The sequence below is a fragment of the Ahaetulla prasina genome, chromosome 5 (genome assembly GCF_028640845.1).
Source record: "Ahaetulla prasina isolate Xishuangbanna chromosome 5, ASM2864084v1, whole genome shotgun sequence".
In the NCBI taxonomy this organism is placed as follows: Eukaryota; Metazoa; Chordata; class Lepidosauria; order Squamata; family Colubridae; genus Ahaetulla; species Ahaetulla prasina.
In genome coordinates this window covers 37,638,667-37,665,040 of record NC_080543.1, presented here as the reverse complement: position 1 = coordinate 37,665,040, position 26,374 = coordinate 37,638,667, and the positions used below count along the sequence as shown (strand labels likewise).

General features: G+C 36.7%; 3 protein-coding genes across 4 annotated transcripts in view; 2 read left to right on the top strand and 1 right to left on the bottom strand.

The window, feature by feature from the left end:
* The window catches only part of LOC131199716 (T-cell receptor-associated transmembrane adapter 1), an 87,745-nt gene extending 73,923 nt beyond the window's left edge, over nucleotides 1-13,822 (bottom strand). Inside the window, exon 1 of the mRNA XM_058185776.1 lies at nucleotides 13,635-13,822. The gene's annotated coding sequence lies outside the window, so the exon portion shown is untranslated. The remainder of the gene's footprint in view (nucleotides 1-13,634) is intronic.
* On the top strand, nucleotides 1,177-8,685 carry LOC131199717 (SH2 domain-containing protein 1B-like). The gene is made up of 4 exons (XM_058185778.1): nucleotides 1,177-1,367; nucleotides 2,318-2,381; nucleotides 2,756-2,930; nucleotides 7,044-8,685. Exons 1-4 carry the CDS (start codon nucleotides 1,234-1,236, stop codon nucleotides 7,079-7,081), a joined length of 411 nt encoding a protein of 136 aa, XP_058041761.1. The 5' UTR covers nucleotides 1,177-1,233; the 3' UTR covers nucleotides 7,082-8,685.
* Nucleotides 13,823-13,965: 143 nt separating the features above from the next.
* CIP2A (cellular inhibitor of PP2A) overlaps nucleotides 13,966-26,374 on the top strand; it is a 32,512-nt gene continuing 20,103 nt past the window's right edge. The window contains exons 1-7 of one of the 2 annotated variants that reach the window (XM_058185772.1): nucleotides 13,966-14,196; nucleotides 16,696-16,843; nucleotides 17,820-17,932; nucleotides 19,696-19,790; nucleotides 23,632-23,728; nucleotides 24,692-24,814; nucleotides 25,412-25,557. In XM_058185772.1, the coding sequence (XP_058041755.1) occupies nucleotides 14,095-14,196; nucleotides 16,696-16,843; nucleotides 17,820-17,932; nucleotides 19,696-19,790; nucleotides 23,632-23,728; nucleotides 24,692-24,814; nucleotides 25,412-25,557 (824 nt within the window). In that variant the 5' untranslated portion in view covers nucleotides 13,966-14,094. The remainder of the gene's footprint in view (nucleotides 14,197-16,695; nucleotides 16,844-17,819; nucleotides 17,933-19,695; nucleotides 19,791-23,631; nucleotides 23,729-24,691; nucleotides 24,815-25,411; nucleotides 25,558-26,374) is intronic. The other variant, XM_058185773.1, reaches the window with a different exon arrangement.

Genomic DNA, 26,374 nt, shown 5'->3' with positions numbered 1-26,374 from the left:
TATTTTAAGAGAAGGTCATAAGTTACTAATTTTTTTATACTTATGATGAAGAAAGCCATTTCTCTATATATTTGGGTTTTGTTTTTTTTACTATATTGTTATTTTTTCTTTGCCATATTTTTCTTTTCTGTTTTTTTTTCTTTGTTGCAATAATCCAAGCGGAAAATGACTAGAGCATTACTAACTGAGCTCAGAAAATCTTGATTGTTGATTGATAGTTAATTGTAAAAGACAGAAGCTGTGCACTATTTCAGAATCTCCTTGTTGATTCTAAGGCTGGTTACTTTACCTTCTTTATATTTAATTGTAATCTCATTTTTGTAACTGTGCTTCAGGACTGGAACATGCAGATCATTTGCCTCTTCAGCTTTTAGAGTAGTGTTACCTACACAGTGTACCTTATTAATAGTTATTCTTCTGTTAGCTAAGTCTAACAGCTATTGTTCATAATCAAACTTTCTAACTTAGTTTATTAAATACATAATTTATTCTATTCTTATTGAACACATAATTCATTTTCTAAGGATTGTATATAAAATATTTATTTATTCTAAATAAAAACAGCTCATTCTATTTTTATATGGAACCAAAAATTCTATAATTCCTCAACGATAACTTTTTTTTATTCTTGTGGCATAGGATTTATCCATTGCTCTCTTTTTTAGATATTTCCAAACTATATCATTAATCTGTTTATATCACTTTGAAATTATGGATTTCATGTTTTCCTTCTTTTTATTTTTTCTTCTTTCTTTTTGAATTCTTTGCAAAAGATCTCTGTTCTGTTGGCCTGCTGCTTTAAGACAAGATAGCCTTGCTTCTTAGTGAGGATGGAACAAACATTTTTTGCAAACATAGATTTCAGCAGACTATTTTATAGTTTTTATGACTAAGTTATTATACTCAATATGTCTGTGTCATATTTCCTTACAAATTCAAACAGATATTAGATGGATTATAATAAATTGATTAGGGTTTACGTATCCTCTTGTTCTAACTAAAATCCAAAGAAATGAAGGTCTTTGTTTTAACACCTATGGTGATGACTAACCTACTTATCAGTTAGTACTTCCTGTATTACCCTCCTAGTTTTTGCATAAAGGAAACAACAAATCATACACAGAGATTGTACACTTAACAGTTTATATATTCTTTGTTCCACAGTTCAGCAGAGAACAGGTCATACTTTTAGCTGACTCCTAAGAATTAATCTGCAAACAGTTTTATACATAAATGGAATTTCAATTTTTTCATGGAAATATAACTAAAGAAAAGTGTGAAGAATTACTGAGCAAAGTAGGAATAAATGGAAGTTTTTTAGTACGAGACAGTGAGAGCATACCGGGCGCTCTTTGCCTGTGCGTTTTGTAAGTACTTCCACTTTTATGTAACTAAAATAACTTTTTATTGTTAAAGGAAAGGATTCAATTAGAAGAAATGCAAATGTTCAGTTGAATCTGGTATTATATAAAGACATGACTAATGTTTTATGGACTGAGTTGCATTTTTAGATGCTTGCACTTTTGGGAACCAACTACCATGTTTTCAGAAAGTGAGGAAATTGTTCCAGGCACATATACTTAGTTGGAGTATACATAATATTGAATCTGCTATATTATAAACTGCAGTGTATATCTAGCCCAAATTTAAATATAGAAATAAATGTACAATAAAATTATATGCTGTTTTTGGAGGTGATATATTTCAAATCATTACCGATTCAAGTTAGATCCTAATAACATACTTTTAATCAGGGTATTTTTTATCCACCAGCTCTCTCCATCTTTTCCTCAAATGATGTATGGTGTAGAAACAGATATGTAGGATAATATACATAGCATATATGGAAGCCAGTTCTCATGTATGAATTCAACCAGTCGTGTGATGACAATTGTCATTGCTACTGAGCTTAAAGGCAATTCGTATTCATAAAAATTATTTAGAGGCAAGTGTATGTAATTATTCCATACTGACTTGGGATGTCTACTCTTTTAACTTGTCAATATAAATAATCGTTGTTGTTTTTTTTCTTCTCCAGAATGGCAGAACAGATTTTTATTTGCTTTGGAGACATTAATTCATATATTTGTTCAGAATTTTCACACCACAACAAAGTTCCTATTTATTTAGCCGATACCTATTTCTAGAAATTAAAACTTAATTAGTTACAGTTGTGTTTACCAGTGACAAATTTATACATTTTGTGCATATTTCTCTTTATGGTTATCAGTTTTAGGTATATGATTCTTCAGTTTATTTTACTTTCCCAGTTCCCGAACATACCAATTGCTAATACACTTTCCATTCTAAAAATTAGTTATGAACATCTTATCTACACTTACCGAATCTTCAGGAAAAGTAATGGACATTTTATGATGCAGGTAAGAAAATGTATAATCTATTCCTTATTCCTTAAATGTAAAGAAATATAATTTTAATAGACTCCTACAAAATTTACATGCAATTTTACCAATTGGAAGGGGAAGACGCATGTTAAACTAGAATGTGCTTAGATTACCTTATTTTTCCAACTTCCATGAATTTTAAATTGTGATTAATTATGTTTAATTCTGATCCTGTATTAATATAAAAAAATGCTGAAGGTCATAGTTTGGGGTATTTTAAAGACATGCTACATTAGCTATAATCATATCTGAAATGAATCTATTTCAGTCATTAATTATCTTTTGGATATGAAATAAATTATTAATAAAATATTAAATGTAAATTTAGCTTCAATGTTCTTATATTTTAGACATCTGAAGGTACTCCAAGACATGTCTTCAAAACATTAAACAGTTTAATTGAAAACTACAAAAAGCCAAATCAAGGCCTAGTAATCAATCTGTGCTACCCTGTAAATCGTTGTCCTTACTATCAAGAAACTCAGACTGTGTATGTCACTAAAGAAGAAGCATATGAGGATCCAGGTAAGAGACAAATAATTATAAAGGTGGTAAAAGTATTTATATATTTCAAATTAAGAAACTACCAGCATAGACTACTAAAGTTTGCTTTTATGAATGAAAAAGAGAGAGAGGGAGGGGGAAGGAGGGACGGAGGGAGGAGGAAGGAAGACTAATCTGTCTAGAGAAATTCTTTAGAGGATTGTTATAAAAATATGGGCAATTCATTTCTTAGGTGATGTGATACACAGTATTTTTATAGCATTGTGGGATTGGAAGTGGCTTTAACTATTATTATCCAAAACTAAACATTGTTTTAGGAACGCATTGGCTCTGGATTTGGTGTTCAGATTACTGTCACATACCAAATCTGGTGTGACAGAATGCATGGCTCTTCCTTTGCAGGAACCAATGAGATATGTTACTTTTTGCCCAGAATCTAGCCTTCAGAGCAGATCAGAGTCTCCTCACAGCCATAGCAGAAATGCCTATCCTGTTATCAATAGAATTTCAGCATTTAAATGAGCTTGAGTCCAGACCTTGCTTCTTCTTGTAACAACAGCATTCCCTGAATTGAATTCTAGTCTCATTGAATAACTCTCAATACTTCGTTTCCCCTGCAGTGCAAAACGCTTGCACAATGTTCCCTCAACAAAATGGAATTTGTTTAGAGGAAGCCTATGAAATTTAGGCAAATTGGCAAATTAGTAAATATTAACAGCTTTCAGATTTACCAGTAAAATTAATTCATAAGCTGGAAACTTATTTATTTTTTCAATTTCTATAATCACTCAACTCAATCAAGTGCCTCTGAGTCGCTTACAATTCTAAAAGTATAAAACAAAATAATAAAAAACATTAAAATAATAATAACAGCTACAAGTACAACCCTAACTGAGATAATTAATCTACTAATAATAAAGCCAAATAACCAAGACCCTTAACACATAGCCCAGGTTTTAAAACTTTGCAAAAGGCCAAAAGGGTTAAGCCTATTCTAATCTCTGAGAGAATATTCCATAACACAGGAGCTACAGCAAAAAAGCCCTGTCTTATAGTTCCTGCCAGTTAACACTCCTTGACTGATGGGATCTGCAGCATTCTCAATCTATTTAATTGAGTTGGATGAGTAGAAGCTCTTGGAAAAGGACAGTCCTTCAGATAACCTATACAAGCCATGCAGGGCTTTAAAAATGACAACCACCACCCTTGAATTGCACCTAGAAACACACCAGCAGCCAGTGCAGCTCACGGAGAAGTAATTTTACACGTGACACATAGCCGGCACCATTCATTACCCATGCACCTACATTTTGCAGCTGTTGAAGTTTCCGAATACTCTTCAAAGATAGCCCCATGTAAAGCATGTTACAGTAATCTAAGCAAGAGGTTACAAAGAGATAGGTGACGGTGAGCAGGACTCTTGGTCCAGGAATGGGCGCAACTGATACACTAACCAAAGGTGTGCAAAAGCTCACCTAGCCACAGCTACCATATCTTGTGTGGATGGAAAAATTCTTCAGTTTGCAGGAAGAACCAGTTTAAGTTCAGTCCAAAAACTCAATAGTAACTCCTCTCTGGTTCATGTGACCCAATATTTATTTTTATTTATTTATTTATTTATTTATTTAGTTAGTTAGTTAGTTAGTTAGTTAGTTTGTCAAACATGTACAAGATAACAGGCATAAGTATAAACATGGACATGAACACATGAGCACATGAAATGAGTACAAATAAATGGGGACAGTAGGACAGGGACATTAGGCACATTGGTGCACTTATGCATGCCCCCTTACAGACCCTTAGGAATGGTGTGAGGTCCACGGTAGTCAGTTTAAGGTTGAAGCTATGGGGGTTTGAGGAAGTAACAATGGCAACATTTCAAGCAAGTACACAATTGTCTCCTATATCCTATTAAATGGGCAACATGCTAAGTTGTTAAACTCACCATTTCAAATACCACCCTATGTTAGGTTGTTGAGTGGTTGTGATTATTGTTATCCAGCTAGTTGAACATTCTTATTGGAGGGGGGGCAATAAAATTACCGACATTCATCAATCCCTCTTCTTAACTTTTTCCACATTAAAACAATAAGGACAGGATCGGCTATTAGCCTCATTACTAATATGCCTGGCAAATTTTGTGCCCACATACTATTATCCTAGCTGAAGAACTGATGGAGAATATTTTAACATCTGACTGTGCCCTGTAGGTCAGTGGTCACATATATACTTTGCATTCTCAAGGTCAAACTCTAGATAAAATGTACTAGTAGTCTTTGACTCTTTGACTTAAAATCATTAAGCAAGCGTCAAATTACAATGGCACTGAAAAAAGTGACTTATGACAGTTGCAGCACCCTCCAGTCACATGATCAAATGCAACTGGCATTATTTATGACACTTTCATTAGCCTCGAAACAAGATGGTAGCAAATAAATTTAATAAATAAATAAATTGCTCTTTGTAACCTTTCCAGCCAACAAGCAGTCATTGGGTCAAGCCAGATCTGCTTACTGACCACATGATTCACCTAATGATTGCAATGATTTCACTTAACAATCAAAGCAAAATTGTCATAAAATCAAGCACATGCATTTTCTGCAGTGGCTCACTTACAACCAATGGAAAATGTGGTCCCAGGTGTAAATCAGGGTCCACCTGCATAAAAGCATAGCAGCAATAGCACTTAGACTTAGTTAGTGCTTCACAGTGCTTTACATCCCTCTTTAAGTGGTTTACAGAAGGCTGGAAGGCTGAGTCAACCTTGAGCCATTCAGGATTGAACTGCTGGTATACTGAGATGTTATAACATACATCAGGAAGAGAACAACATTACGCTAGATAATGTAGCAGTCTGACAGAAGTAGTCTACTCGGTATTTTTAAAGGCACTGAACATCTGAAAGAAGCAAAGTCCTTTAAAATTTTATTTATGTCAAAAATATAACTATTAGCGGCAAACAACTAAAGGTAGTTAGCAGAATATTATATAGTATTGTAAAAACTGATATGCATGGCCTTATCTGTCTGCCCCCTGGAACAATCATCCCCCTGAAAACTGGATGGTTCCCACCTTGTTAGTGTTCTGGAGGGCCTTAGACACAACCACTCCCAGACCTTGGACTAGGGTGATTACAAGTTTGTTGATACATTATGTTAGCTAGATTTTTTTATTTATATTGTACTTATTCTATTTTATTGGTGGTGGTTTTGTCTTTTAGAGTTGTATTTGTATTTTATTCTTTGCCTTATTGCGAGCCATCAGGGTAATTCTGGAGTTAGGCAGTACCTAAACAGGTTAAATTTAAATTCACATTGTTATAAATAATCTCATTCATCTTTACAGTGGAAAAAAAAGTTCCTTTTGTGTCAGTCTCAAAATTAAAAAAAGAGAAGCAAAATACAATATGCATGTAGGCGTATGCAAATTCTTTAAAAAACAGCTTTGCTTTGGCTTTTTTACTAAAACATCAATGCTTTTGATTGTGTGTGAGTGTGAGAGTGTGAAAAGGAGTCTACAACCAAGTGTCACATTGGAGTGATACTTACTACTTTGGAATCGTAGAACAAAAGTACAGTACATTCCTGCCAAAATGAACTGTCCCACTGACACTTTTGATTGGAAGTGGATTGCTTTTCTATCTTGAGGCACTACAACTGAAGGAGACACCATCCTACAAAGTGAAATAGTTATACACATTTCTATAGGGCTGGGGGGAAATGAAAGGAGCTATTGGGATATAAATTATCTGCTGTGGAAGGCTGATAAAACATGCCATAAATACAAGCCTTCTAAGATTTTGACTTGAATTACATTTAATACTGAAAACACAATTCAACCAGAATACAAAGGAGCAAAAGTAGGAATGGATGTGTGAGGTAAAAAAAGAAATAATTTTTGCTACAGATTTCTGTTCTGCATTCAAGTTTCTGCCCCCTTGAATTGTATATTGTAAGGTAGTCATGTAATAGATAGAATCCTCATTCTACTGAGTCTTATGTAGTAAATAAACTCTTTCTACTTTGTGTTTAAATCAACATTGATTATTTAAGAAGCACATTGTGAATGTGAACCATAACTTTTTGCACTGAAATTTAAAGAAATATGATAATCTTTTTCTCATCCTCTCTCCAGATGTTGGTGAAGATTATATTAACGTCTTGCCCGATTAATCTGTTCACTCCATTTCAGCAGGGGCGTTCTGTGGATCACACCCATGTAACCTCTTCTATTCACTTCAATGGATTCTGTGTTCATTCGTACTTTGGATAATTCTGTGACAAATACCAATTTTTACTTGCTGGTTTGCTTGCCTGTGTAAAAGGCACATTTTGTAAAATGCATACATACTTGTATAATCTTCTTTCCACGTACCGAGTACATACATGTGTCTCTGCAAATGGTCACTTTATGACCTGATGAAGTGGACATCTGAACAATTTATACCACAAAAATGTGATAGCTTTTCCCATACTGCAATACCTCATTGTATTTTCATTTTAGCAGTTTTCCTTTATTTGCACTATTTAACTTACTATAGCTGAAAGTCATAGATGCAAGGATCTGTGATGTTTATAAAATTCTAAATTGTTTATTTTAGTATTATTCAATATCATTGTTATAAGTAACACAAAAATAAAGGAATATATTTAACTCTCATGTTTTAAGATCACAGTAATGAATATAAGAAACCTAAGAATGTTTATATGGCCAATCAAGTAGCTGTGCAAGATTTGGTTAAGAAGTAGCATAAGCACTCCCAGTAACCACCAATTATTGTTTAATATGTTAAGCAAGCCAAATGCTTAACTCATCATAATGCTACATCATGTCCATTTAAGAGGCAAAGTTTGGAAAGATCAATCACCTTAATAGCTTATGCCCGCTCAGAAGACTTTGTATTTACTAAAATTGTATTTTTAAAGAAGATTATATGTAATTCCGGATTTCTCTTTCTGCATATACTCTTTCTGTATAAAAGAAACCTGAAAACTCTGTTCCTCAATGCAATGATGATGTCACCTAGCCTGTAAATGAAATGTTTGCAAGAAAAAGGGGAAGCTCAGAGGATACCAAGAAGCCAACAATTGTCTGAATTACATAATTTTCTTTGGCTGAAGTGTGTTGGTCACTATACAAGAAAAGATACAAGTACATATAGTTTTTCTTGATGGTATTTTACAATGGAATTTTACATTTTGATCAATTGTTGCAAGTAGCATGCAGGATGAATTTAAGGAACTCTTATAAAATGCTTTCTTTTTAGTTTATATGTGAAAAATAGAATGCATAACATCTACCACTTTAAATGACCTGTAGTTTAGAAAAGAAAAACATCATTAAAATGTTTGATTAGTTCCATCTATTCATTTTCTTGTTAAAGCTATTACATATTTTGGTCTGTAATTCTTTAGTAAAAACATTGGCATGTTACCAATATTTAAAAAATGTACTAGAAGGCAAAAAAGGGACAGTATGCCAGAGAAATGAATTTAAATTGAAGAAAAATGTAGACATTTGTTTAACTTAAATTACATTGTTACACTAGACACAGTTTTAACTTTTAAAAAAATTATTGAAGCATAAATAAAATAACTAAGTATATCCTTACATTTTTTGAAATGGAAGTAAAATGATCTCTAGCTGAGCCTTATAGATATCTACATTTTTTATATAATTTCAGTGCAAGGCTTTTTTAGTTACCATCTTCTTTTTTTCTGCTAATGGCTTTTACATTTATAAATTATAATGTACTCAAGTTTTCTTTTCAATTCATTTTAACCATAATGTTAATGTGCTATAATCCATCCTGTGAATTGAATGTCTTAATGAACTGTGAAGAATACATCTCTATAAAAAATAAATGAAGTATTTTTTCAGATAACATGTTTGTTTGTGCAATGTTTTTTCTTTAGAGAAATGAAATAATGCTGTATGTTCAGGAACATTAACAGGAATGATAAAAAATCAATGAGAATGTCAGTTTTCAAATTCTTTCATGAAGAAATGCTAATCATTTTACAGGTTTAGGGATTGGGGGTGAAGTCATTTCAAGGATCAAGAATTTGGAAAGGACCTCAAAAGTCACTAAATCCAATTCCAGAATATCCAGTAATGCATTATGTTTAACAAGTACTGTAGTCATACTACTTTGGCTTTAAGAACTCTCTTATCAGTTTATACTATCGAGAAATTATTCCTACTGTTAATTTTGAATTATTTTTTCTTAGAAGTACAATCCATTGCTCCAAATCTTAAACCCTGGAACAATATAAAACAAAATAATGTATTGTATCTTATCTCATTAAATCCTATCTTGTTTTCTTGTGTGGAATAAATGTTTGAATCTTTTCTCATGGGACTTGATCCCTAAGCCTCTTACCCTCCTTCACCTGATATGTAATAAAACATAGTATGCTATTGTTATATCACTTCCATTTCAAATAGCTAGTGATCTACGTTGATGATAACATTTAGCTGGGTATATTTTTGATTGTTTTTAATTTATTTTGATTTTTTTCAATTTAAGTTTTATGTATATAAAAAGACAGAAGTCTTTGGAAAATAATTATCATTTCCATTACACAGGATTTAACACTTTCACATTGGTAGATAGTATCAGCCGGTATGTAGTTTTTGTAAATCATCTGTGTCACAGGAAATAACAACAGAAACATTAGCTGTTATTTGCTTGAGTCTATAAAAAGTTATCATTAATATATGAAGAAAATGGTCCTAATGCATATAATAAAATATATACACAGAATTTTTCAAATAGTTACTTGTCTGTGTAGGAAGTTAGCACCCACCCCCCTCCTAGAAGAATGAAATATTTTAGAAAATATTAAAAAGGCAGAATATATTTCCCTGGATGAGAAATGGAAAAACATGTTTTAAGGACAAAGCAGCTCCCTGCAGCTTCCTGCCTCCCTCCACCTTTGTCAATGGGCCAGAGACAGAAACTCATTCCCCCCACCTTTGTCAATAGGACCATCATCTACAACACGATAGGACCCATCTAGAAACTCACCACATGGCACCTGGGAAGATTACATCAGCCAGCAAGGCTAGCTAAGATCCCCACCCCCTGGGAGTCTGGCAACCAATCAGGATACTCTTCCTGTGCCCCGGGAAGTTCAAAGCTTAGAGAGAGCATAAAGCCAGGGCGCACACAGCACCTCACCCTTTTCTGTTCAGGAACTCAAGCCATGTGAACCTGACCACCATTAAATCATCTTTCCAAGCAGTCTCCATGTTTCTAGTGTCTTTATCCCCACTTGGAACTGTACCCAGATGGACATTTCTTCCAACATCTGAAAGTAAACCTAAGGTTTTTCTAAAAAACCAAATATTTTGTAACCATCAGTAAGATATGCCACACATCTACAACTGCCCTGAGCAGATATCATCTTCAACTTACCACTTATTTAATTAAATTATGAGGTGGGCTTCAATTAACTCATCATATAATCTATTTGTCCAGGAATTACTAACTCTCTTAGATGAGACAGAGAATTCATATGAAAGTGTTCTCTGTTGTTTTAACTCATGGCACAAATGGGAAGAAGGGATATAAAGTGGATTAAAAATAGCAAGCCCCACTTCCAAATTTGTCTAAATAATGGTAACAATGATACTGTTATCATGGATTTCTAATATTTCTTCATCTAGAGAAAAAAAATGAAAAAGGCAGACATGAAGTTGAAGTCTGAGAGGATAAAAAAAGAAATTACAACCACATGATAGATCCAGCCATTCTTTCACATCTTGCTAGAACAAAAAGTTGTATCAATTGATGCAGTGAGGGAATAGCTAGATCTTTCAAACTCTGCAAATAGTCTGAATGGCCAAATGAAAAATTTCAGCATTCAAAAATTCCTAGGTTGAAAGAGACTGCTCAAAGTGGGACCAAAAGTATCTCCTTTTACTACAGATATGACAAGCAACTAGAAAAAAATGGAAAGGGAAAAAAGAGTGGCGGGAGGGGGAAACAGCAAGACCTCTGAAGTGGTTTCTAAAGTCATCAGTAAACAATAGGCTGTCTGAAACTTAGTTCAGCATGTGACAACTGCTAAAGCAGTGGTTCCCAACCTTTTCTTGTTTGAGGCACAACCTTTTCTTGTTTGAGGCACCCTTGGAAAGCCTTTCAAAAGTTCCCGGCACCCTTATAAGGAAATAGATATTTAAAATCTCCGTAGCTCAAAAGTTCCCGGCACCCTCAAAAGATCTCACGGCACCCCTTAGTGCCGCGGCACACTGGTTGGGAACCACTGTGCTAAAGAGTTGTTAGCCAGTGTGTTCCATTTCCCAACTATGAGTATTATTTCATCATTATAAAGACATGTACAAACACACACAAATCTTTGTTGACTTATTTTATGATATTAAGACACAGTACAGTAATTGTTCTTTTTCCTATCCTCAATATCCTGTATTATTAAGTTGTATAGAAACATTTATAGAACTGAAAAATTATGTGTTATAACAGATTTGTGAGACTCTTTGAAGATGAATCACCTGTGTTTATTCAACTGGAACACTGATTTTGACACATTACATACAGAGGCACTGAGCATATCTGGTACATAATTTTACTAAAAATAAGGGATCTCTTTCAGTTTAGGAGTTAGGGTTAGTCATATTCCCTGCCCATGTTGTCTTATTCTAACTAGCCTGTGGTGCAATTGGATGGAATCAGAAAATTGTGAATACATTTTTACAAGATGGTGTGGTCTTAAATGAATAATAGCAATACTATATAGTGCAGGGCTGTTAAACTCCCGCCCCTTGGGCTGGATGCGTCACACGCTGGTCACGCGCATGGCCAGTTTAGTGAAGGGGAAAAAAGTTCCATTACGCCATGTGACACCACCATGACATGACTTTGACACCCCTACTATAGTTGATAATGTAAACTGATTCTAAACCTGGCAAGATAAAAACCTTTTGGATGGATAGTTCCAGGGTACAGATCCTAAGGAGCTTAATTGTTCTATTAATTGTCAATTAATAAACTGATGAATACCATGGACTCAGCATCCATATATCATTTGTGTGGAAAATACAAACACAAGATCCAATAATAATAATGTTAGCTGCCTGAGCAGGGGATTAGACTAGAAGACATCCAAAGTCCCTTCAAATACTGCTATTATCTTAATTTTAAATCTCACCTTGACAAATTACCATTATAACCTAGTAAATTATTATACAATAGATTCTGGTGGTCACAGAAAACTGATCAGCAAAACCATGCAATCAGTGCAGCTTAGCAAAGCCAAATTTCTGCTGTTTATAAGGTCATGCATCTTTTGGTGGGTTGATGTTTGATGCCTTGCATTTTTTATGGATTGTCAAAAGCGTTTTTAGACACAAACATGGCTAGACTTACTTCTGGATGAGAATAGAATTGAGGACTAAATCCCTCGTTTTCCCTATTCAATTCTCGATGAAAACTCGGGTCACTTTGTCTTAGGGAAGATTAAACTTGAGGGGAACTCAGAACAAAATGAGATCAAAGGCACCGCAACCCATTCCTTCTGAAAACGAGAGTAAACTCGTTACTGTTTGGAGTAACAGGGGCTGAGTGGAGAGTTTCCTCCTTTAAATTCCTGGGAGTCTACCTCAGCGAAGATCTCACCTGGAGGATCAACATGACCCAGGTGGCCAGGGTCTTGTGAAAAAACAAAATGGAACAACAACTAATGACCTCCTTTTACCAGTCCACAATTGAAAGCTCCTCACTCATTGCATTATGGTGTGGTATGCCAGCCTGACAGCTGTAGATAGAAAGACATTACAGAGGGTGATGAGCAGTGGTAGGTTGCTACCGGTTAACTCTGGATTGGGTGAACCGATCATGGCAGCCGCAGGAGGCTCTGTGCATGTGCAGAAGCGTTGCACAGCGCACGTGAGCATGAGCCCGCAAGCAAACCAGTAGCGACTGAAATTGAAACCCAGTACTGGTGGTGAACACAGCACAAAACATCTTGGGCTGCCCCCTGATATCACTAGATGACATCGCTAGGGCTCCTGCCTTAGAAGAGTGAGGAAAATCCTCAGGGATGACTCACACCCTGGTCAGTACTTCTTTATTCTCCTGCTGTTGGAAGGAGATATAGAAACACAGGCAGCCGCACAAATAGGCTGAAGAACAGTTTTTATCCGTGGGCTGTCAGGCTTCTGAATGGAAAATAACTTTACAACAACATAGCACGATTGACTTGCAGGGCCGGCGCATATGCAATAACTTCACATAGTGAAGTAGGATCGTATGCTTGTTAGTAGGATTTCACTTGGTTAGGGATTTTCTTTTATTATCTTTCATTGTGAGTTGTATTGGGTTGGGTGTGTGCGTGTGTGCCCAAAGGGTGGCTCAGCCGATCTCATTGTACACATTGTACATTGTAAGGGTTTGAATTGGGGCCGTGGTAGCTCAGGCTGTAGAAGCCTGTTATTAAAACACAGCAGCCTGCAATTACTGCAGGTTCAAGCCCGGCCCAAGGTTGACTCAGCCTTCCATCCTTTATAAGGTAGGTAAAATGAGGACCCAGATTGTTGGGGGGGCAATAAGTTGACTTTGTAAAAATATACAAATAGAATGAGACTATTGCCTTATACACTGTAAGCCGCCCTGAGTCTTCGGAGAAGGGCGGGATATAAATGTAAATTTAAAAAAAAATTGAATAAAAATTCAGCCTGGGTTTCCCCTCCTCCTATTCTTACCTGCTTGTATTCTACAACGCCTTGTCTAATCAACCCTCCCTGCAGAGCTTTGCCCAAAACTCCTTCTCTTGAACACGCTTTGAGAAACGGACGCGGTTTCTCTGACTTCTGTGGGTTTTTCGCGGACGGAACTTTACGAAAGCCGTTGGTTGAAAGTAAAAATAGCCATCCCACACACTGGCCTCAACTACGCCTGGCCACATTTCACATGGGCCGGAGAGGACGAACGCGGGCGAGCTCCGAGCCCGGAGCGAACAGAACCTCCCCGCCAAGATCCTTCTCGCTGGTTCCCAGCATGCAAGCGAACTTCCTAGAGCGGCGGAGGCTTCCGCCCAACTCCGGAGGCTTTCCTTCGCTGGAGCAAACAGGGGCAAAATGGCGGCCAAGGCGCCAAATACAAATTTTTGAATTTCGCGAGGTGAAGGCTGACGCTGTCTCTGGCCGACTTATTGTTGAGGCCATGGACGCCTCGGCTTGTATGAAGTCTCTGCTCTTGGCGGCTTCTCAGTACCGAGCTGCCCGCACCCAGCCCAACGCAGCGCTGCTCCAGCGGAGTTTAGAGGTGAGAGACAGTCTCGATAGACCACCCGGTTCAAAGCTTTTTTTTTCTTCTTCCCCCCCTTTCCCTTTCGGATATTTTGTACTAGAAATAGGTAGAGAAAGAAGGCGCCTTCAAATAACTGGCCCGCTGCTGCCTCAGCGTTAGCGAAGCTTTTCGGTCACAATTCCCCCACTACTGCCTCGCTTTTTGCGAATTGTTGAAAGATATGCAGAAGATCCATATATAAACGAAGAGGTTAAGGGCGAATATGTTACGTCCTGATCGGTCCTAGCGCAAAAACCTCCAGGAATCGTTGAAGAATTGAATGTAGGACGCAGTCCTCAACGGATTCTCTGCCCTTTATGTAGGCAGCCCCTGCCATTATTTTGTTTTGGCAGTGGCACATGTCAGCCCCTACCGGAACAGGTAAAGAAGCCACCCCCAAATCCGTTTGGGCATGTGGCCTGCTCCTGCGGCTGTTGGCTGTTGTGATTCATGCACCCGGGGCCACAGCCACTAATACTTATCTTTTGAACATAGGACCATAGGTGGTGATGTTTCCCCTTGTGCCAGAAAGCCATTGCTCTTGCTTTTCTTGCCAACCCATGGAGAGAAAGTGGGAAAGCGGGAGCTAGGACTAGCGTTCTGCTACTAAAAAAGACCCCTTTCTCCCTCCCTAGTGTCTGAGGAGTTTCTTTTCCCTGCTGAAAGGAAATGGAATAGAAGTGGCTCTTTCGTCTCTGTATCTCTATTATAACGTCATGGGATCTTCCCTGCAGGAATGCCAGCTGTGCATCCACCAAGTACAGGCTTTGTCAAGCCCCTTACAAAATTCAGACCAGTAGCAGACCAATCCAACTCACAGGATTGAAAATAGGAGATAGGAATATTAGGTATGTTTTCCACCTTGACTGACCAGCCTAAAAATAAATACAAAGTCAAGATAAAAATCTACTAATAATGCTTGGATTTAAGCCAGGGAAATGAAGATGGGTTATGGAATCTCTGAAACTAGATATTTAGTCCTTGCAATACTTATTATAGAATACAGAAAACAGTTCTTTATAATTTGTTTAATATTCTTTCTCAAAGATTCCAAGCGGAAGGATTGATGTCCCACCTATGAGATAAGACTGATAAGTCTTATCTGTTTGTTTCTAGCCATCCCTTGTAAACCTTTGAGTGAAAATTCCCTTAGAATTGGTCCCTATTCTGCCTGAAAAAGCAAAAGTGGATGGGGATAAATTATATCAAAGCACATATGTGTTTAAACAGATGTCTCTTGATAGATGATTTTGTTGGGGTATAAGTCATTCGGCAAGTGGAGAAGGAGAAACAGATCAACCACTAACTGGTTGCAATAGTGCTCGGACTCTGCAATCTGCACCTGTGACAGAGGTGGGGGTGGGGGGAGTGTTACTTTCTTCCAGTCTTCTAATAACAAATAACCCTGCTGAAACTGGTCTGTACTTCTGCGGGGAAGGTGACAAGACCCACTTCCCCTCCTTCTTGTATCCACTTTGCTTATGTTTGCTACCCATAGCAAAAGAAATAAGAACTTTTCTGTTTTGCTTCTCATACTGTGAGTTGTGTGAGAAAGGGGGGGAAAGCAAGAAGGAGAAAATAGTGTCTTGGTACTACTTGTTAAATCACAACTATGTTACTTCCAGCAGCTGGCATCAAGGGAGTTGTTTTCCCACATAGCTTTCTTCTAACCCAGGCTTCTAGTGCTTCACTGTCAATGCAAAATATGAGTCTAAAGTCTGATCAGTCTTTGAGTTGAGCATATTTTTATGCCAGTTCCCAAGCTGCATATCTGTACTTTAATGCTCTGTGCAGAAGAGCTACAAGGTCACAGCTATACATAACCTGACTTGTTAATAAACTGATATTAGTCCAGTGGGACACAAGTATGTTTAGCGCAGAGCTGGTTTGCAAGTTCTGTCTTCTATAGTTGTTTGATAGTGAAAATTTCTTAAAGTATACAATGATGAGGATAATATTGTCTTATTTATTTATAAAATGTATAGACCGCCCATCCTACCTCAAGGTAATTGGGCAGCATTTAAGGCAATTGGGCACCTATTTTCAAGGTGACAAGGACAAAAAATGTGATATAGGGATTAATTGATTTATCTCTGCAAATTGTGATTTGCATCCAATAAACATCCTATTGTAGTTTTAAACCACACATTGCTACATAAGAAAAAAAAATAACAAGTTAATATACCAGTAATTGGCAAATCAAACAAAAAGTAGAGTGTCTCAATTGACTTGACTTGTGGTAACTTCATAGACATACCCTTATAATTTTTCTGAGCAACTATATAGGTTTGATATATATATACTGTATATACACATGGGTTTCACACACACCAAGTTCTGTCACTTGAATAATTTCTATTGCTTTTATTAGGAAAAAGTAAGACTTTCTGTTAAGGTCATTATATATATTTATATCTTCCATTAGCTTAGAAGTTTTAATTGTCTTTTTTTAGCACTTGTCTTATTTTTTTTCAGGTTATCTCAGGAATGAAATTGACAAAATTGTTTGCATCAAATCATATTTTACCAAGTGAATGCCTCAATTGCTTAGTAGAACTTATTGAGGACCCAAATCTAAGCCCTCCATTAACCTTGAATGTTGTAGGCTTGCTTTCTCAGTTAGGTAAGTTTTAAATGTATTTGAGTTGCACATACAAGTTATTTTACAGCTAGGAATATATGTGATATAATCTTATTGATGGCTCTGATTTCTTTCTTTTTTAAATAGGCTGGGTGTCCTATTAAATTTTTAATTAAAGAGGAGTTCACTTATTAGAATCATACTTCCTTAAATGACGATTTTTAAAAAATAATTTATTGCAAGGGTTTGGAGCATAACAGTTTAATATTTGTAAAATAATAAAGTGATAACTAGCATGAAATATACTATACTATTTGTAACATGTTCTGTACAACCTCATTTATTTCTTTGTGGATATGACAAATTGTGGAATATGCAAACAAATGATTATGACACTCTCATGAGCAAATGAATTATCTCCAAAATATAAAATCTGAGATAAAAAAATAATTGAAACGTTTTCAGTTTGCTAAATTTAATTAGCTTGTATTTTGAATATATATATATATAGTGGTCTTTGACATACAACCACAATTGGGACTGGAATTTCTGTCGCTAAGTGATGCAATTAAGTGAGTTGTGCCTGATTTTATTAACTTTTTTGCTCAGTTGTTCAGCTAATCCAGTTTCCCCCACTGACTTTGCTTGTTGGAAGTGCCCTGGGAAGGTGCAATCTGCTAGGTCCATAAAGACATGCCAGTTGCTAAGTGCTTGAATTTTGATCATATAATCACAGAGTGATTGTGTGTCCGTTGTAAATGTGAGTACTGATTGTAGACACCTTTTCTATACTACCGTAATTTTAAATGGTGATTAAACAAATGGTCATATGTCAAGGACTACCTATATTTATATGTACAATAGTTAGGGATAAGATGTAACTGGTTATAGAAAAGTTTTTAAAAAATGGTTTTGTGGAGGCTTATCATTTCTGAAAGATTTTCCAATTTTTTTGGTTTTTCTGAATATATTTCTTACAGTGTTAATAATACATTTATTGTGCATTTGTTACTTATAGTTCTAGATAATGAGACCAGAGAAGCCCTTCAGAATGCTTACAATCTATGTGGTGCTCTTTCAAGTGTAATTCTTCGAAGTTCTACAAATCCTATTGACCCAGTAATATTGCAAGTAAGCGAATGTAATGCTTTATATGTAAGAAATTATTATTAAAACATTTATTTATTGTTTGTTATTATTTTTTATTATTATTTTTAGTGGCATTTAAGTATTGGCAGCTCTTTTATGTAAGTTGTTGCCAGATCCTGTCTGCTTAGCATTCAGACTATGCTGAAATACAAATACTAGAAAAATCAGAATAACGTATATTAGTATTTACACAATTTCTTTCAGAAATATAATTTTAATTGATATAGTTTAGAAGCACAATTTGATTGCTTCTTATATTTTTATCTAAAAACTACTACATCCAATCCAGTCAAACCCTTATTATGGCCTTTAGGTTAGAGAGAGCAACAATAAAATGCATTGATTTGTAATTATTATTAACAAAACTTTAAAAAGATACAAATGAAATGAAATGATATAAAATACATTATTATAGAACTGTAGTACATCTAGCAGTGGCAATCACAAGAAATGTGCTAAACTTGAACTATAAATAGGACAGTATATAGTTAGGACAACAAATAATAGCACAAAATTGGGCAACCTGGAAAATATGAGTTCTGATCAGATAGAAGCAATGACAGATAAACATACTGGCTACCAGACTCCTTTTTTTTAAAAAAAAGAGGTAAATATATATCTTTTGAGATTACCTGTACAGCAAAGGAGCAAATGGCTTAGGCTTTTCATAGAGTCATATTCACACAGGTATAATGTTGCTGAAAAGGAATGTTTTATATACAGAACTGCGGAACTGACCTCAACCTGATCAAGATGTAAGCCTGATGGAATTTCAGAATTCAGACCAGGTTAAAGAGAGAGAAGATGATGGCACATGCCCATTTGAGAAGAATTGAGGGTATAACTGTAGGATTACATACTAGGTTTAAACTGGTGTGAAAATCACTATTCCAGATACATTGTTTAAGATAACTCCTTAATTTTCAACCTTAATGGACATAGGCTTTTAAAAGAGTCAAAAGAAGACAAGTTTGCTAATAGCTTTTGTTAGCCAGGTTGATTTAAAACAATCTCTGAGAACCAATCAAGCCAGACCCATAGAAGAAAAGAAATAAATTTTAATCAGCAATTAAGGAAATAGACAGTTTCTGGCACCACAGTAACCATATCTACCTATAGTCTTGATGCATCTTGGAACTGCAAGTATTCCTCTTATAAATTTGGCTAGACAGTTTACAAAATATTAAATTGTAAAAATATAAAATATAAATTTAATAAAGAAGCTGGAAGAATAAAATGTTTTCCTATTTGAATAGAAGAATTTTACATTAACTGAGATGTGAAATAATGGACAACAGTAATAATAATAAATCTCTCTTTAAGCATTACTCCGATCAACATTTTATTGACCAAACCTGTTGAGAGAAAACAGATGGATTTATCAAGCAAGAATATTTGGTCTGAGTTTTAGTTTTTGTAATGTTTGACATTGGCCTCTGAGAATTGAATTTCATAGTTATTTTGGTTTTGTTTAAATAAAGTGATTTTTTTAAAAAAGAACAATCAGTAGGTTATAATTTTAATGCCATTTCAATTATTTTATTATATCCACCACAATTTTAAGACACTTGGCGATTTACAACAACTACAAACATTCAAATAAAATATCCATGGTAGAAACAAAATATTTAAATTTTAAAACCAAAATAATATAATATATTATCTGATTATGCATCTGAAAAATTAATGCAGATAAATCTAATGCAAACAGTTATATTTTCATTGATTTTCTTTTTGTTTAACAGAGTATTCAACTGCTACAGAAATTGACCTACAATGCAAGAATATTGCAAGCCAGTGCTAATATTGAAGACTTAATTTCTTTCCTAATGCTTCGCATGTAAGTTTCTTAAATGTAATCTACAGTTGTAGGTACATTTATATCCCTGAATGTTTCAATTCAGTTATTCTGTGTACTTTACCCTGTGCAGTCTTCAGATGCATGGAAATATGTGACAACTGAGTTTAAATTTGGTGGCATATTGGACTATTTTCTAGACGTTTAATGTAGGCTTTGTAGTTGGAGATGTTCCTGCCACACTAGTGCAAGAAAGGGAAGATACTTTATCCTTGTATATTATTCTGATTCGGAATAATATACAAGGTTCGGAACCTTGTATATTATTCGGAATATACAAGGTTGTATATGATTCGGAACCATCGAGCCGATTCGATGGTTCCGTCCCAGGCACCTGATGGACCCAGAGAGGTTTCTGATGGAGCTTGGGCCGTTTCCCGGGAAATTAGCCCACGGCTCGGCCGAAGAACTGGTGGCCGCCTGGGAGGAGGAGGCGGCCGGGGCTTTGGACCGCGTCGTGCCTTTGCGGCCTCTGACCCGGCGCCGAACTCGACCAGCTCCTTGGTATAACGAGGAGCTGAGAGAGATGAAGCGCTGGAAAAGACACCTAGAGAGTGTTTGGAGGTCCAGCCGCTCCGAATCCGACCAAACACTAGTGAGGTCATATATTCAGTCCTACCCAGTGGCGATAAGAACGGCGAAACATAAGTGTTTTTCCGCTCTTATCACAGATAATCGCCCAGTTTAGGGTGACCCGCTCCCTGCTTATGCAGGAGGCTCGGGAGGACCCCTTGCAGGGGCATGCTGAGGATTTTGTACAGTATCTGTCCGATAAAATCGCTCAGATCCGGGACGGATTGGACGCTGATTGGATAGATTCGGGCGGGATGGCGGGGACAGATCTTGTGGTTATTACCTGGGCTGAGTTTGATCCTGTGACTCCTGATGACATGGACAGGTTGTTGGGTAGGCTGAATCCCACCACATGTTTATTGGACCCGTGTCCCTCCTGGTTGGTACTGGCCACACGGGAGGTTACACGAGGCTGGCTCCTGGGAGTTACCAATGCTTCCTTGTTGGGGGGCATTTTCCCCACCGCCTTGAAAGAGGCGGTGGTGAGGCCCCTCCTCAAGAAGCCTTCCCTGGACCCAGCTGTATTGGCGAACTATCGTCCAGTCTCCAACCTTCGCTTTTTGGCGAAGGTTGTTGAGAGTGTGGTGGCATATCAGCTTCCCCAACACCTGGAGGAAACTATCTGTCTAGACCCGTTCCAGTCCGGTTTCAGACCTGGATATAGCACGGAGACGGCTTTGGTTGCATTGGTGGATGACCTCTGGAGGGCTCGGGACAGGGGATGTTCCTCTGTCCTGATCCTTTTAGATCTCTCGGCGGCTTTTGATACCATCGACCATGGTATCCTGCTGCAGCGGTTGGAGGGATTGGGGATGGGGGACACCTTTTATTGGTGGTTCTCCTCCTATCTCTCCGACCATTCGCAGACGGTGTTGGCAGGGGGGCAGAGATCGACCTCAAGGTGCCTCACTTGTGGGGTGCCACAGGGGTCGGTTCTCTCGCCTCTCCTGTTCAACATCTACATGAATCCGCTGGGTGAGGTTATCTGTGGTTTCGGGGTGGAATACCATCTGTACGCTGATGATACTCAGTTGTACATTTCCACCCCGAACCACCCCAACGAAGCCGTTGAGGTGATGGTCCGGTGTCTTGAAGCCGTGCAGGTCTGGATGGGGAGGAACAGGCTCCAGCTCAACCCCTCCAAGACAGAGTGGCTGTGGGTTCCGGTGTCCTGGTACAGTCAGCTTACGCCATCGCTGACTGTTGGGAGTGAAGTATTGACCCCCAGGGGGAGGGTGCGCAACGTGGGTGTTCTCCTGGACGATCGGCTGTCCTTAGAGGAACATTTGACGGCCGTCGCCAGGGGAGCATTTTATCAGGTTCGCCTGGTTCGCCAGTTGCGCCCCTTCCTTGACCGGGACTCCTTACGCACGGTCACTCATGCCCTCGTTACTTCCCGCCTGGACTATTGTAATGCTCTCTACATGGGGCTCCCTTGAAGAGCACCAGGAGGCTCCAGCTAGTCCAGAATGCGGCTGCGCGGGTGATAGAGGGAGCACCGTGTTGCTCCCATATAACACCTATCCTGCGCGGCCTGCACTGGCTGCCGGTAGCCTTCCGGGAGCAATTCAAGGTGTTGGTTACCACCTTTAAAGCGCTCCATGGCTTAGGACCGGGTTATTTACGAGACCGCCTTCTGTCACCGACAGCCTCCCAATGACCTGTGCGCTCCCACAGAGTGGGCCTGCTCAGGGTGCCGTCGACCAAACAATGTCGGTTGGCGGCCCCCAGGGGGAGAGTCTTCTCTGTGGCAGCACCGGCCCTTTGGAATGAGCTGCCTCCGGGATTACGCCAACTCCCCGACCTCCGGACCTTCAAACGTGAACTGAAGACCTTACTATTTCATTGTGCGAGACTAGCCTAAGTGTAATTTTTTAATTGTAATTTTAATATGGGTTTTATGTCGGTCTATGACTGTTTTAATTGATTCGGCCTACTAAATATTTGTTTTTAATTCTGTTTTAAATTTGTTATTTGTATTTTGTGTTTTAATATGGCTGTAAAACGCCCTGAGTCCTTTGGAAGAAGGGCGGTATAGAAATTAAATTATAAATAAATAAATAAATAAAAATATTCCCTGCTTTCCTTTGAGTATTCCTCAGGATTACTATCAGTATGGTCTATCACATATGAAGATTTTGAACATACAAAGCTTACCTAAAGCTTTAGAATAATATTTGATTGCTAAAATTCTTGCCATTCCTGCCATGAGAGTTTCAAGCATTATTTTATGATCACCTTGGTGGGTAATCTTAATCTAGGAACTTCACCATATGTTCCCTAGATATTTGATTAGAGGGATTGCCTATTGGAAATGTGCTACTAGATTTAAAATTTGCTGAAGAAGCAAGTTGAAGAAGCTTCTTGGATGAGAAGCGAAACATCTTCAAAGAAAAACAAAGTCCAGTTGTCTCTTGAAAAAACACCTTTGTGACAGCCATGATCTGGATGATTGAGAATCTCCATAGACAAATTCCAAGACGGTTTTGAGTCTCTACAGGTTATGAGACTGTGCCACAGGAATGTCTTTTTGTTTGGTCAGCTGTTACTGCATAACGTAATAGGATAACGCAAACAGTTATTCTGTAGAATATACAATAGGAGCCAGTTGTCCTTGACATTAGTATATAAGCAACCTATAGTTATTGAAGAAGCAGTGGTGGGATTCAGCCAGTTCGCACCACTTCGGGAGAACCGGTTGTTAACTTTCTGAACTGTTTGGCAAACTGGTTGTTGGAAGAAATCATTAGGGCAGAGAACCGGTTGTTAAATTACTTGAATCCCACCACTGCGTAGAAGTGGTTTGTCCGGAACATTTAGTAGAATAGGTCTACTAGTATTCAATGCATCCAAGTATCTTTCATAGTGAGGTGATATTTATGAGAATGTAGCCAGCATTCACAAGTAGTTTTAGCACTTTACCGTTGACCACATAACTATAAGCAATCTCTTATCAGCCAGCTGTCAGTCACCTTATTTTTCTCTTTTTATTGATTAATAAAGTAATTTGAATAGTTTAAATGCTGAATTTTGTATTTTTCTTTAATGTTGACTTAAATCACTAACATTTACATTCAGCTATATAAAACTTAATAGATACAAATCTATGTATACACTAAAATTAATGTCTTCTATATTGTATAGCAAAGTGAATATTTTCTGAATGAATAAAGATTAACTTATAAAATCAGTTTATTAGCAAATATTGAATTATGTGAAAATATTTAATGACTTTTTAAAAAATCTTCAGTCAGTCTACAGAAGATGAGTTAACTATACCATGCCTAGGACTTTTGGCAAATCTTTGTCGACATAACCTCACTGTTCAAACATATATCAAGTCATTGGTAAGAAATTTGCTTTATTGAAGTCTTTTTTAAAAAACATATTATTTCCATAATTTAATAATTGGAAATCAAAGTACTTTTGGTTCAGTAAAAAGTCACAACAATTGCTTGCATAATCTGCAAACTTTTATTTTTGTGCGATTTTAATATTTTTTCTCATTCAATTTCATTGTGCAAAAATAGAGATATTTTATCTAAAGCGATTCTCCTTTTTTCAATCAACTTCTATTCTACTATTCTGTAGTTCCACTATGAAAGGATCAGATCCATCTTCATTATAATTAGATGGAATGTAGATCTCTGTGACCATATATTTACATACAGTTAACGTTTCCTAATACATTTCCAACTGTGTTTACTTACTTGCTTAAATGATTGTATAGATTAAAATATGTCTTTGTGGTTTGTGAAGATCTGTGATTGAAATTGATCAAAGTTTAAACTGAATTTTTTATGGTTAAGAGATCTCAGGATGTTGATCACTATTAATGAATGAGCAAGTTTATTGTTATGAATGTTAAATATTATATCTTATGACTACAAAGTCTATAGGTTTTGTTCCTAAATAAAATTATCCAGATAATTTGCTTAATTAAGTTATCTTTTTATAATTATAATGTAAATATAACTGTAATACTGATATGTATGTAGCAGTGCAGTATATTGTAGGTAGCATAGTATTTTACAAATATGGCAGTCATATACTATACATTATTTAGGTATATATATTTAGGATTGTATAGTACTATTTGTCACTCTGATTATGTGCAACTTTAGTGCTTTGATGGGCGATTAAAATTGTTGCATTTTTAATCATTTTGATCTTACGTATTTCAATTGTAAGATTTTAAGGAGTACATTTTTCAGTAACAGAAAATTATTGTGGTGCATATAATGCATTGAATTAGGCTGCAACTTTAATCTCATTGCATTTTTAAAGGATTTTTTTTCTCTTTGTACTAGACGAATGTGAAAGGTTTTTATCGCACTCTAATCAGTTTCTTGGCCCACAGTAGTCTAACAATGGTTGTTTTTGCGCTTTCAATATTATCAAGTCTTACGTTAAATGAAGAAGTTGGAGAAAAGGTAAGCCTATCTCAGTTTAAAAGAAGCTTATGGATAGTATTTATATATCTATTCCTTTATTTGCTGTAGTTTCTACATCACTTAATTTCCAATGGCTCTAAGTAGCTTACCTTAAAAAAACATTTTTTTTAAAAAAAAAGTTACAATTTAATAATAATATCCCTTAACAATAATCCTATGAAATGCTGCTGTTGATTGGACAACCCAGAGCATCGCCTGGTAGAGTTTTGGAAAATTCTTTGGAATACTCTTTGGAAATCTTGGAGATCTAAATTGTGTGATCTGGTTGGTTGACTAAATAAGTCCTTCTTCCCTAAAGAGGGTCTTAGTGTAGGAAGTTCTAAAGACACAAGAGAAGGATTTGCCTGTGACAAAGTATTGATACAAATCAGTACATATCTCATATATTCTAAGGGAAAAAAACCAGGTCTAGTATTTGGAGTCTTAAATTGGGCTTGATACTCACTGACTCCTAAGTAAGACAACATGAAATTCCACAAGACCAAAAGTCTGATAGCCCCTTCCTTCCATTGAATGCAACTGACTTGAGTTATAGTGTAAAATTCATATGATTGTAAATCAGTTTTGTTTGTTTAGCTGTTTCATTCCAGAAATATTCACCAGACTTTCCAATTAATATTTAATATCCTCGTGAATGGTGATGGAACATTAACAAGAAAATATTCTGTGGATCTGCTTATGGATCTCCTGAAGAATCCCAAGATTGCAGATTATCTTACCAAGTAGGCTTTACATAATAAATAATAAAAAAAATTTACATCCCTCTAATTATATATAAATGCATTTTATATTTCCTGTGAATATTTTTCCTAGTTGGTTCTTATTGAATGATTTCATTTGCTATATTTGTTCAATCTTTTCTTTGATTCTCCGGAGCTTAAGATATGAATTGAATTCTATACTACTTTCCTATAGCTTTATTTTCTATTTAATGTAAGGTAATAAGTAGTCATTTTCCATCAGGACTTGCCAATAATCAGGCTAGATCGGGTTAGATCCAGCTAGTCTCTTCTATAATTTTAATTAAAAAACATTGTGTATTGTGAAATGCACCATTTTAGATGTGGGGCCCTTGTTTTAATTAAATAAAAAACTAATAGAATGAGCTGCAGCTGAAGAGTTAGGGTCATCCTCCTTTTAGACTTTTTATCTTGCTAATAAGTATCTCAAATATTTTTTATTCTACTCCATTAACAGATTAATGTACAGCTTTGGTTTTCATTTATAAATGTGAACATGCTTGATTTTTGCCCAAGGTGCCAATAAACAGCCAGCCTAATTCTACTATTCTGAGAAGTCTCTGGCTATATGTAAACATACCCATGTTTCCCCCAAAATAAGACCCGGTTTTATAATTTTTTTTGCCACCAAAAAAGGCACCAGGTCTTATTTTTGGGGGGGGGGTGTCATCCACTGACTCACCTCACTTGCATGCATCGCCCCCGCCTGCCTTTTCGCTGTCAGAGGCCTTCAGGAAATTCTGCGGCCGCAGAAGAAGTGGGCCGGCAAGGTAGGTGTCGGGGTGTGCGAGGCCTGGCG

Bases quoted from the DNA above. Each gene is read 5' to 3' on its own strand.
- LOC131199717 (XM_058185778.1), top strand. From the start codon at position 1,234: ATGGAATTTCAATTTTTTCATGGAAATATAACTAAAGAAAAGTGTGAA. The intron at 1,368-2,317 runs GTAAGTACTTCC...TCTAAAAATTAG, and splicing joins GCTCTTTGCCTGTGCGTTTT to TTATGAACATCTTATCTACA. The intron at 2,382-2,755 runs GTAAGAAAATGT...CTTATATTTTAG, and splicing joins ATGGACATTTTATGATGCAG to ACATCTGAAGGTACTCCAAG.